Source organism: Coniophora puteana, assembly GCF_000271625.1.
Source record: "Coniophora puteana RWD-64-598 SS2 unplaced genomic scaffold CONPUscaffold_4, whole genome shotgun sequence".
Lineage (NCBI taxonomy): Eukaryota > Fungi > Basidiomycota > Agaricomycetes > Boletales > Coniophoraceae > Coniophora > Coniophora puteana.
The window spans coordinates 2,882,885-2,894,448 of record NW_006913056.1 but is presented as its reverse complement, the minus strand read 5'-3'; the positions used below and the strand labels follow the sequence as shown (position 1 = coordinate 2,894,448).

The 11,564-nt window shown below is 53.4% G+C and overlaps 6 protein-coding genes across 6 annotated transcripts; 3 read left to right on the top strand and 3 right to left on the bottom strand.

Annotated features, from left to right (window-relative positions):
• Positions 1-1,412: 1,412 nt before the first annotated feature.
• CONPUDRAFT_52376 (uncharacterized protein) lies at positions 1,413-1,901 on the top strand (the record flags this gene model as incomplete). Its single annotated transcript, XM_007768146.1, has 3 exons — positions 1,413-1,646; positions 1,676-1,685; positions 1,723-1,901. Coding segments are annotated over 3 exons (423 nt in total), but the record flags the coding sequence as incomplete, so codon positions are not given.
• Positions 1,902-2,501: 600 nt separating this feature from the next.
• Positions 2,502-3,269, top strand: CONPUDRAFT_164423 (uncharacterized protein; the record flags this gene model as incomplete). The annotated part of the gene is made up of 2 exons (XM_007769043.1): positions 2,502-3,040; positions 3,103-3,269. The coding sequence occupies 2 exons, from the start codon at positions 2,502-2,504 to the stop codon at positions 3,152-3,154; spliced, it is 591 nt and encodes a 196-aa protein (XP_007767233.1). The 3' UTR covers positions 3,155-3,269.
• On the bottom strand, positions 3,269-5,257 carry CONPUDRAFT_143369 (uncharacterized protein; the record flags this gene model as incomplete). The annotated part of the gene is made up of 2 exons (XM_007769042.1): positions 3,269-4,955; positions 5,006-5,257. The coding sequence occupies 2 exons, from the start codon at positions 5,255-5,257 to the stop codon at positions 3,399-3,401; spliced, it is 1,809 nt and encodes a 602-aa protein (XP_007767232.1). The 3' UTR covers positions 3,269-3,398.
• A 1,693-nt stretch (positions 5,258-6,950) lies between these two features.
• CONPUDRAFT_164421 (uncharacterized protein) lies at positions 6,951-8,274 on the top strand (the record flags this gene model as incomplete). The annotated part of the gene is made up of 6 exons (XM_007769041.1): positions 6,951-7,126; positions 7,188-7,329; positions 7,389-7,488; positions 7,548-7,805; positions 7,864-8,166; positions 8,222-8,274. The coding sequence occupies 6 exons, from the start codon at positions 6,951-6,953 to the stop codon at positions 8,272-8,274; spliced, it is 1,032 nt and encodes a 343-aa protein (XP_007767231.1).
• A 1,112-nt stretch (positions 8,275-9,386) lies between these two features.
• Positions 9,387-9,683, bottom strand: CONPUDRAFT_32911 (uncharacterized protein; the record flags this gene model as incomplete). Its single annotated transcript, XM_007768094.1, has 1 exon — positions 9,387-9,683. A coding segment is annotated over one exon (297 nt), but the record flags the coding sequence as incomplete, so codon positions are not given.
• A 1,141-nt stretch (positions 9,684-10,824) lies between these two features.
• Positions 10,825-11,352, bottom strand: CONPUDRAFT_52536 (uncharacterized protein; the record flags this gene model as incomplete). Its single annotated transcript, XM_007768154.1, has 1 exon — positions 10,825-11,352. One exon carries the CDS (start codon positions 11,350-11,352, stop codon positions 10,825-10,827), a length of 528 nt encoding a protein of 175 aa, XP_007766344.1.
• Between the last annotated feature and the right edge of the window lie 212 nt (positions 11,353-11,564).

Below are 11,564 nucleotides of genomic sequence, written 5' to 3'. Positions count from 1 at the left end.
TCCTCGCCCTCCGCCATCTTCGCATCACCCACACGGCTGACACCGTCGTCGGAACAAAGTGTTTTGGAGGACGACGAAGACGATGAAGAGGACGGGGAGGAGTCGCTGGAAGAGTTTGCAGTGGAATGCGGTGCTCGTCGTACGCGGTTCGCCGTATCCTCGGAGCGTGGTCGGTGGGCGAGTAGTCCCATAGCCGCTCGGGTCGCACCGGCCTCAGCCTACGCTCGCGCATTATCGAGTCCTCTGAAGTGTCCAGCTCTCTCAAGACCGCAGACACCTTCCCAAGCTGACGAAGAAGACAACCAAGTAGCACATCAAATGGACGACTCTGACTCTAGGCTCATGTCTTCCCTACCTCCCTCATCCCTACCGAATACCCCAATGTCTCTAGTACCCTCCCTACTCGCGGACGATGAAGATTTGCTAGAGGATTCCGAGGAGTTGTCGGACGAGTCGCCACAGGTGCATATTTTCGTCGCTTAGCATTTTGATAGATCTTGACATTCGCCTTTTTTCTGACTCGGATCTCAACTTTCTACCGCACGACAGATCGCCCCAAATTCCTCCAACGATACCAGCGATCTTATCACCGCCAATCCAGGAATTTCGTCCGCCGAACCATGTGAAGAAGATCAGCTTCCTGATATCCAATCACGTGATACACAAGCAGTCGGCGAGTCGGACGGGATAACCGAAGACAACCGCGCTGTCGATGCTTTGATGCTCACGCGAGTACCTTCACCGACCCCGAAAGCATCATCTTCCGCCCTGCAAGAACCTCTAGCACCCTCTTCTTCTCACCACTGCAACATTACTATCGCGAAGCAGACGACAAGCACATTCGCAACACCGCCTCCTTCGCCTCTAAAACCGCTGAACATGATTACAGTGAACGACACGATACCTCACTCTATTGATTCCTTCCAAACTTCGGCCCTCTCTACTGCCGGACCATCAACCTCGACAACCTCGACGAAGGACGGGAAGGTGGGCTCGAACAACAATAGGGCGAACAGGCGAGAGGACGATGAGGACGAGCAGGAGCAGCCTGCCCGTAAACGGCTGCGGGCATCGGCTGAGAGCTCCGAGGAGAGCAGGTATGTCTCGATCTCCTTGTTTACGGCCTCGTTTGACCCTGGAGTAGCTCGTCATTGCCCCCATCCAAGGACGAGCTTGTCTCACCAAACACGTCGAAACCCATACCTTTACCCACCTCCGACTTTAAAACCGAGTGTACTCCCAGTTTGGCTCTCCCGTCGGGTGACCCAGTCGAGAACGAGGGCGACGATTCACTACCGAACCCTAGTTCGAGTAAAACCCATACTCCTCCATCATCCCCACGGCTCTCCCCTTCGCGACTCGTTACCCCAACGAAGTCAAATCCATCATCACACTTCTGCGAACCGGATCCAGACCCAGAGCTCACCGGCATGCTCGTCGAAGCGCTCGCCTCTTCAAGGGCATCCTCGATGGATCCTCAAGCCCTCTTCAAAGCTCTCTCCGCGTCTCACCCTTCGCGCTTCGGCTCGCTTGCCATCGGGCCCGCAGCCAAATCCAAAAAAGAGTGGCTCACGACAATCCGCGCCTGTCTCGACGCCGGCCACGCGCGATGTGGCATGTTCGAGAAGATTGACTCGAGCGCCGAGGTTTCGCCGCTCTCTGCGGCGCGGCACAGGAAGCGGAATGTGGCCGCGCGGGCGGCTGCTGTTGCGCGGAACGAAGCGGCGGCGGATGGGAGGTGGTTTTATGTTTCGGAGCGGGATGATGATCGGGAGAGGGCGAGTGTGGTTGGGGCGATATATGAGCCGAGGCAGAAAAGGAGCGAGACGAAGAAGTATAAGCAGTATTATTGGAAGCCGCTGGATAAGATCTCGAAGTGGGACCCGGAGGACGAGCTGTAGGTCTGTTCGCCGTCATGATTTAGGCTCTTGGTTTCCCCTGTTGGTTAAGCACGCACACTCACATATCACTCCCCCTCTTCGTTTTCGCCTCTTCATTCCTTCACGTAATGCTTGATATGTCCATGACTGCCCATGACGGTTTTTGATTCGTGTTTTGACCATGTTCATGTTCATGTGGACCTTCACGCTCACCCCATTCTACCAGCAAAATCTTCGTTCTTATATAGTACAAGTTAGTTATCATTATCAACCCTCATCTCCATTCCGACGTGTATCTTCAACGAATGCTTCGCAGGTCAATGGGCCTCCCTCACCTCTTCCTAGCCGCTGCTTGAACTACTGGACGCTGCGCTCATGCTAGCTGTCAACGCTTCGGCCGGAACGTCAATATCGATCATGGAAGTTGTTATGCTCATGGTCATCTCGCCCTTTAAGATGGGTACAGGTTAACACGGACCGTCTACGTGGGCCTACCTCGCGCAGTCTCTGAAGCGTTAGTCGTCCGTTCTGCAAGCACTTCTAATCTACTTAGTAGTGCCTAGGTGATCGATGGTCCTTCCAGTTTCTGGAAGTATTATGTCAGACATCGGCTAACAACTGATGTCGGATGGGGAAGGAAAAGAACGTGGCATCGGAGACTCTGGTTATTACACAACCTCCGAGTCGCCGCCCGAGGCTTGTGCACACCAAATTCCCGAGAGAGCAGCTTGTCTCAAGCGCACCATCACCACGCCTCCGTTCCTTCCGTCTCAACGTTTCTCACAAATGTCTCTTCCCCTAGTTCGTCTGCAAACTCTCTTGGAAACAGTTCTTTTCGCCTGGCAGGACCATGAAGTTGCCAGACGCGAGGCCGCAGACGTGGAAGACGGGACCGATCCGAACGAGGAGGTGTACGACGACGCGACGTGGAGTCTGAACGTTGTCCCCGCCATCCTGGACGCGGTCGTTCCCGAACGCCACGTGAAGTCACGCAAGCCGACGGACAACGAGAGCGTGTATGATAATCTGCTGGAGCTTTCGGTGTTCGCGGGGCATAAGGCGCGGTGGGTGGTTGCGGATGCTGTGAAGTTCTGGAGGGACACGAGAGAAGAGAGGGAGGGAGAGATGGTCGAGGATGAGGAAGATTTGTTGGATTTGCTGTGAGTGATTTCATCGATATCTCGTCGATTCAGGTCACTATATTCAACTCATTCTCGTACAGTATATTTCTGGCAGATAAAGATCGTTCTCAACTCTTCAAGTCTAAGCGGTAAACGACACTTGCTATTCTGGGGCTACTATTACATCGCATATACCATACATTTGCGAGCAAACAGGGAAGTCTCGAAGATGCGTATTCGTACAAGGTATCGCTTGCTCGTTGTTATCAGATTACAGTACACCTCAATCCACATATTCTTACAAGTCAGTCACATGTTTCTCTTTGATCAGACGGCAAAGTTATAGCAAAAATTAATTAATGCTCCGATCAATCGATTCCTCACCTTGGTTCTACGTCTAGGCGAGAAGTTCATCAAAGATTCCCGATGCCCAAGACGCACCCTGTCGCTTCTCGTGCCCCGCTACGGCATCGAGTTCAGGGCGCGTCGCTTTGAGGATTTCAAAGACGTATTTCCACCACTGCGCGGACTCTTGATCTCTCGGTACACCTCCAAATCCGTCGCTATGGAATTTCCACGCGCGTAAGTCACAGGACCTGACGTTGGCGAGGATGTGAAGGAGGGAGAGGGCTGCATCACCGGTTCGACCTCCCTTGCTCGAATTGAGCAAATCGAGAAGCTTGAGAGTGCGGGGAGCGTGACCAGCCCCAGCCGTACCGGCTCCCCCCCTGCCGTCGGGGCGAGAAGGGGTGCTTGAACCATTGATGGCGACCGCGATGTCCTCGATGCATGTCAGGGCCTCTAATACTGCCTCCAGTCCGGCAAATGTAATGCTGGAACCTGGTGCGGGCCAGCCGTGGCGAGAGCTGAGGCGTAGCACCCGGAGGCGCGGCCAAGCTTGAGCCATTGTAAGAAGCTCGCTGTCGGTCAGCGTGACCTTTCTTTCCAGATCGAGGATGACGCTCTCCGTATTCTCAAAGCAGAGTGCAGGCTGAAGGCTGGCAAACGAGAGCGAATAAGTGTCAAGAGCTGTATGGTCTACCTGCATCGGCATCATCCGGCTGAAGTACAGATTTTCGCGGAAATTAAGGGACGTCAAGGTCTCGCGGACAAAGTGCTCGGACAAGGCTTCGAAAAGGCTTGGGATGTCCGGAGAAGACGCAATATGCTGTGTGGAGATTGAGAAGCTCCGGGATGATATTTGACCGCCTATAAACCGCAGAAGCCATGTCACGTCGAGGAAACTTGTGCGTGCGTCCTCCATGGTGTCGTCATGCAGCTCGAAAGACTCGAGGGAGAAAAATTTTGTTCCTTGCAAGGGAAGAACGCGAGTGGACGTTGAGGAGCGGACGTGGGGACTCATCTGCAGAACACGGAGGGAAGGAAGCTGAGACAGATGCGCAAGGGCGGTGTCAGTGAGGGGGATGCCGACATTGAGATGTCTCAGGTGTTGCCAATGACAAAGTGCTCGCGACAAAGCACTCGTGGGTGTACTTTGCCCGTCGTAGTTCCACCATGTGAATGACTCCATCCTCGGGAACAGTGTTCCAAGGTCTGCAACTACTTCGAACGCCTCGGCACGTTTGGTGGCGAGGAGATTCTCGTCCTCAGCTTCATTACCGATGTTCATGAAAGGACCCCCTTCTAAAGATAGACTACTGAGGGAGGGGCTGGCGACTGCTCGGAGGAAGGGGTATGTGAAGACGTCAAAGTTCCTCCACTGTAGCTCTTGGAGGCGGGGAAAGAGTGGCGATGGCGTTTCTGTGGCTAGGCGTTCCATGGTGTCGAGTAGCAGCCTTGTCGCCGCATACTCATCGGCCCATAATGCTGCAGGGTTGCTGCTCTTATCTTCGTGCTTGTCATCTGGCGTATGAGTTACAACCTTGACGCGGGCCGCATATTTACAGAAGGTGATCCACTCAGTGGGAGTGATCTCGCGCGCGAGGCGGTATGTCTGAGATAATGATAATCAGCAAGGCGGCTCTTACGTATGATGAAGCGTACCATATCAATATGTGGGTGACCATTGGCGATACGCGTCCCCCAAACAATGGTTTTGCGATCTGTGGTGAACACATCCTTGGGCAGAGATAAGAATAAGGGGGTGATAGTTTGAATCTGTTCCCAAAGAGCGTCTAGAGCGGGCTCGCCGAGCGAACGACAGGTTCTGGCAAGTGAGCATAGGGTCGGCTTGTCTGATTGTGAACTCTTGGCTATAAGGCGAGTAATTTCATCGAGACATAGGGCGGAGTGCATTCTGCCGTGGTGGATACGTTCGCTGGGTCACAGTGATGGGGACGTCGAGGGCACTCGGTTGAGTTTAAATAACCTTGACGGGTGTCTCAACTTGGTCTCAGCGCACAGACCTCATGAATTCCCGAGGTCCGACGCTGAAAACAGTCAAATGGTCCATTCATTGAACCATAATACTAGTAGTTCATATGGGAGAATCCTTCATTGTTTAACCTGTGGTTCGCGAGGTCCTAGTAGGTGGGGTGAAGGTTGTTTTAGTCTCGGAGTTGTCCCAGAATTTGCTTGATGAATCGATGAATCGATGACGCGGACGTTTGATCTCGCTCGATGATCGCGGCGCTTGAAATTTTGAAATTGCATGCATGCAAGACGTTTTCGTGAAGGCACACTCCGAGCCCTACACTCTATCTTACACTCATCAAGAGAACGCAGAAAATTCGACATGTACTCCTACACAATCATCAATTCGGTTCCTCCTGCAACTGTCAGCAAGCACATTCAACTAGGAGTGTTCATTTAGTAGTTTTTCAAAAATTCCAGGATATTTGATACGCCCGGGCACATACCCTAATTTCAAGCGCGATTCTCCTTTGCGACTTGGATTCCCGGTCGCATAGCTTTTAGCGCTCCGAAGACATCCTTCCACCATTCCTTGACCATTTGTGGTACGCGCACACCTCTGAACAACGCAGGGCCCGACATGCATGCCTTCAAACTGCAGGATTCGACACTGGTGAGGATGCGCTGCAGGAATATCGCTACGTCTTTGACTTAGCCTCCCTTGCTTGAGTTGAGCAGATCGAGGAATTTGAGAGAAGAAGGAGCGCAATCAGAGCTGTTTGTGGTGTCTCCTTGCCCTACTGTGAGGTGAGGGAGAAGTATCGATCCATCAATGGCGATGGTAACGACCTCAATACATGGCAGGGCTGCCAACATCATTTTCGGCCCGGAGAAGGTCAAGAATGGGACCGGTGCGGGCCAACCATGGATGTGGTTGATGCGCAAAACTCGGAGACGTGGCCATGCCTGAGCGATGGTGAGTAGCTTATTGTTGGTAATGGTGACCTGTTGTTCAATATTCAACGTGATACTTTCCATTTCACTAAAGGATAAAGCAGGATGAAAGGTGGTAAATTCAATGGAACAGGTGGCGATACGCGCGTAAGCTTCCGAGTTTTGCGAGCGTAGCGCCAGACCACCGAAAATGGTGTTCTTCAAAGGGAAAAACCGTCATGGTCTCGGAGTCAGAGTGATTTGATATTGCTGCTACCAAGTCTAGAAGGTCTGGTGATGGGGCAACTTGAAACAACAAAGATCCTCAAGGCAACCGATTTTATGGAGGTCAGCTACCCACTTGTGTATTGTTGTGGGCGCGTATGTATTGACGACGGTGCCTATTTGAGCACAGCCGCACTAATATTAATCCTGTGTGCGTAGTCTTGTCCAGCAAAAACGCTCCCACAGTCTGTCAAGCTCCTTTTCTTTTGTCTCCCCTCCCTCGTATGGCAAACGTTGTTCTCGCCGTCGTCTAGTGGCGTCCCGTTGAGCGCATGGGTCCATGGTGTTTGCGGGTTGCTTTCGGGTACAAAAGCGAATGAGAATGTGAGGGAAGGGTATTACATCTTGCTCCCTCGCCTCCTTTAACAGCACTTTCTCTCATCACTTTTTTTTCCGAACCTCACCATCAGCCTCTGCTATGCACGACTTTCATATCCGCGACGACAAACGCCGAACCAAAGGCAGGCTTGCGCAGATCGAATGGGCCAGGGATGCCCTTAGGATCATGTACGACTATACAAACACGCGCCGCGATAAAGCCAGCGACAAGGGAATCACGTTTGCGGATGATAATTTTGACGAGGAATATGACGTGTAAGTCTACTTATTCATCGCAAAGCGCGTTCGTCACTCAACGGAGTTTTCATACGCGTAGGCTTGACCAGACCCAGAAATCATTTGAGGAAACGTTAAAAGCTGAGACAACGATGCAGTCGTTGACGAGTCTCATTTGGAACAAAGATGTCGACGTGGAACAGCACGTTGAGAAGGTAGAGGAATTTTGGGATCGCACTCAGGTATACCGACTCGCACTTTCCATCAATGGTTCCTTGCTTACTGTGGGTTGATCGTGTAGGTATCATGGGCTACTCTCGACCGCCGTCTCAGACAACCAGCCCTTCCTGCCGCATTGCAGTCAGCTGCATCTCTTCCTGCTAACGTTGGCGCTGTGGAAGGTAAGCCACACTCTATATGTATGCACCTACATGGCTTTTAACTACAGCGACTTCTTTAGCAGATCCAGGTAGCGGCACCCCACCACTTCCGGTAATATCACCTCAACCTGCCGAACAGAGGTCGCAGAGCGCACCTTTGCCTTCTCAGCCTACTCCACCGGACGCTGCTAGTGTGTCACCCACAGAGGATCCCGCCGATAGGCTTCAGAGCCCGGCTCCCAAGTCTGGTCCCTCAACTAACGGGACGTACTCTTTTTATAACTCGCATAACAGAGGAAACACGTTCCAGATCGGAGGTAGTAATAACAATGGTAGTGGTGCGTCATTCGTATCCCAGCTTGAGTTTACCTAGGTGACCGAGCGCCAATCCGTCAGTTACGCAAGTTCAGCATCACGGCGGAATGACTACTACCAACGAGAACGTCATCTCAGGGAGCGAGAGTCACCTGTCTTCCATCGAGCGACTTACTCAAGCGAGCAAGCGAGATGAGATCGCAAAGGCCGAGGCTGAGGCTGACGCAGCACGACGCAATGCCCATCAAGGTCGTCGCGGACCAGCGCCTCACCGATCGGGATACTACCCCCACGTAGTAAGCACGGGAAACAACATCAATCTACATGGCAACTCCTCCATGGAAGACCCTTCCATCCAGTCCGGCAATGGAAACACGGGCGGAAGTAGGCATTTTGACTTCTCTCCAGACAACTTCTATTGATCATCTATCTATTGTAGCCAAGATCGTTCACAACTATAACGCTCCTAGGACGATTAGGGCTGCTGCCTGATTATCGTATATACAGTACATGAGATGGAGAGCCTGTACACAAGATTCAGTTGGACTTTGGACATGTATTTAGCTAGTATCATAGCCGCCGATCTTTTCTTACTTTTTTCTGGATGTCTCTGAAGTGTTGGCTATCTCGTGTTGTTTGCATTGAATCTTGCTTACAACGAGTCTGTATCCAAATATCAATGACACAGTGTTATAAAAGTCTGTCATGCTCGAGATAAAGAGAGAAGAGTTCGTTATAGCATCTCTATCCTTAAAGAAAAGAAATTTGCGATGACTTGGTGATGAATGATGCGGTGTCACTTCTCAGCAAATCAATAGAGGTACTTATCGACTCCTTGATATGAGTGATAATGAACCGATACCCTTTGACCAGCACAAAGCTAGACACGAATGGGAGGCACATTAAGCTCCATCTCTACTGGTCGTTCCTTCCCTACAGTGTGACGCGCTGTCCTTTTCCCCATACTCGACAGCCGATACATCGCCCTGAAACGCTGCAGAAATAAGCTTCTGTTCGCCACTGTCCAACAACTTGATACCCGTGCTGAGCTCTCAGATAATGCTTCCCGAAGGAGCGAACACAAAAAGCAGATGCTTATCATAGGTCGTACAAAACGTTCCACACGCAGCCCCTAGCGACCGACATGATCCCCATCTCACCTTGGGGAGACCTTACGTACATCGTCCCGGCGACCAGAAAAGCTGTTCTACAGCCTGTCACATGAACGGAGTAACCTAACGCTCTGAGAGAGAGAGAGAGAAAATCTATATTTATATCCCGCGGAAAACGCGTTTAGGGTACGTTAAGAGGCGGCTAAGTACTACTTTGTGGTAATCTAGGCGGTGTCGTAGAATGGTACGTGATAGATAAGTAGAGTTCGTCTGCGGTGGCATAATCATCTGGTAATAGAACCCAATGGGCGTGTACGGTTGTGACGTGGTACGGTGCGGACTATATGCTTGGTAAGCTATGAACGTGCGCGAGGTGCGATATAAGGAGAAAATGGGGCGAGGGTGGTGTCCGGTGGTGGGACTCCTGGGTCGTCTGGGTGTCTATTGTGACGCTCTTGGGTCGTCGGTTTCAGTGGGGGGTGCCTCCGTCGATGACTTCTTGAAGGCGTCGGAGTCGCGTAGGAATAGGGCTAGGGCTTGGAGCCCCTCTTTGGTACCGAGGACGTCGGTGAGGGACACGTCCTCGTTCGGTTTGCAGAGGTGTCGGTGTGCGGTTGCGTAGCGGGGGCACTCGCAGATGATGTGTTGTCGGGATTGTATGGGGGCGCCGCATGGGCAGGCTGTCTGTTCGGATGGGACGAATTTCGCGTAGAAGTCGCCGGAGAAACAATGGCCTGTGCGGCATTGTATCATCCGTCCGTAGATGCTACGTTCGGTGTCCGTGAAGTGTTCCCGGGGTTTGAGGAGGGGGGGGAACCGGTTCGCGATTTTGAAGCGGCCCTCGGTGTTGTTGAGTCGGTCCGTCCATTGGCCCGTCCATGTGGCGATGGCGGTGTCTCGTGCAATGCGTTTGACGGCGGCAAACGTCGGCGTGTCCGAGTCGTTTCTCGTCGTGGCGGTCTTTGCCAGGACGTCGGCGCATTCGTTGCCCTTGATCCCCTTGTGGCCTGGGGTCCATGCGACGGTGAGTCGGCGTTCGGTGTTGGCAGTGAGGTATGATATGGCTCGTGCGCGGAAGCGCAACGCTAGGCGCTGCGATGGGCCGGGCTCCGCTGGGAAGGCCGCCTTGACCGCCGACACGTTATCTGCGAAGAGGAATATGTGAGTAATGCTGGAATCGAGTCGTGCCAAGTCGCTCGATGCCTCCATCGCTCGAAGGAGTCCGAGCATCTCAGCGTCGTAAACCTCTGCCTTGCTCCCCATCCCCTCCTCTCCGTGGAATACTTCTTCTCCTTCCACGTATCCCACCCATCCTGCGCCTGTCCTTCTCGTTCCGTGTTCTTCAAGTAGGGATCCGTCGGAGTAGGCGACAACGTTTGAGGTGTCGGAGCCGATGTCGCCGATGAGTTTTGTGTGTGCGGTGGTCGCCTCCTCCTTCGTTGTTTCTGCACCTGTGATGATCAACCGGCCGTTGAATGAGTCCGGAGTAAGAGCCCACGGTGGTAGGGCGAAGAGGTCGATGCGCTCGACGTCCGCTGGGACACGGTTCGCGAGGGCGTGGAGTCGGGTGCGTATGGTGAACGACTGCGGTCGTGGAGGTGGGAGGTCTTCGTCCGGGAGGGGTGGGAGCGGGCTCGTTGCGGTCTTGAGCTGCCAGGGGCCCGGGAGTCGGGCGTACACCGGGCTGCCGGCGGAAGCCTTCGCCAGGTGGAGGGCCGCGTTGCTCTGCGTGAGGTCAAGGAAGATCGTGACCGGTGGGATGCCGGTGTCAATCTCAAGGGCGTGGACTGGAGTGGTGCGGAATGCAGCGCATGTGAGGCGCAGGGCGCGTTGGGGCAGTCAGTCCCGGCCTATGGTCTGCAGATGAGATGGATTCGGCCTAGCTATCGCGCCAGCGGCGCTGCTCTGTACCTACGCTGACTAAGACTGACTACATTGGGATGAGCCCCTGAGTCACGTGGCTGACCCTCTTGCCCTCACTACTCCAGCGTCTCTGTACGCGTTCTAGTAGGTTGGCGTGGGTCTTCTTCCCGGTCCACCAGACTGGGCTCGCGTACGACATCACGCTGCGTACGCAGGCGATGTAGAGTTGTCGTACCCGAGCTTGGGGGAGGCCGCGGATCGTGTTGGCGAGCATGCTCAAGCCGAGCGTAATACGTTCGGCCCGAGCAGCAATCTCCTTGACGTGCGCGTTGAAGAGCAGTTTGCGGTCGAAGAAGATGCCAAGCCAGCGCATGGTGTCGCATGGCTCGATGGTGGTGGGTGTGCTGCCTTCGCCTTCGCCCTGGATGACGACGTTCGGGCGCGCTGGGTTGCGTTTGGTTGTGAAGTGCATGAGCTCCGATTTCTCAACGTCGAGGTCGAGGCCGGCCGCGTGGAGTTTGGTTTGTACAATGGCGATCTCTTGCTGGAGGGTCGCCGTGTTTGTGGCGAGGTTGGGCGACGATACGTATAACATACCGTCGTCGACGTCACATGTTGCAGGGGACGCCGATGGAGATGCTCGGTAGCACGGATGGCCAATTGCGCTGACATGCTCGGTCCAGCGGACATCCGCGGACAGCTGGAGTGGTCGCGTCCGCGGATGCTACATTATAAGTACAATTTACTACAATAATAGTAATGAGGTAATGTTAAGGCTCTGAGCAGTGGGCTATGCTGTCGGCGTCA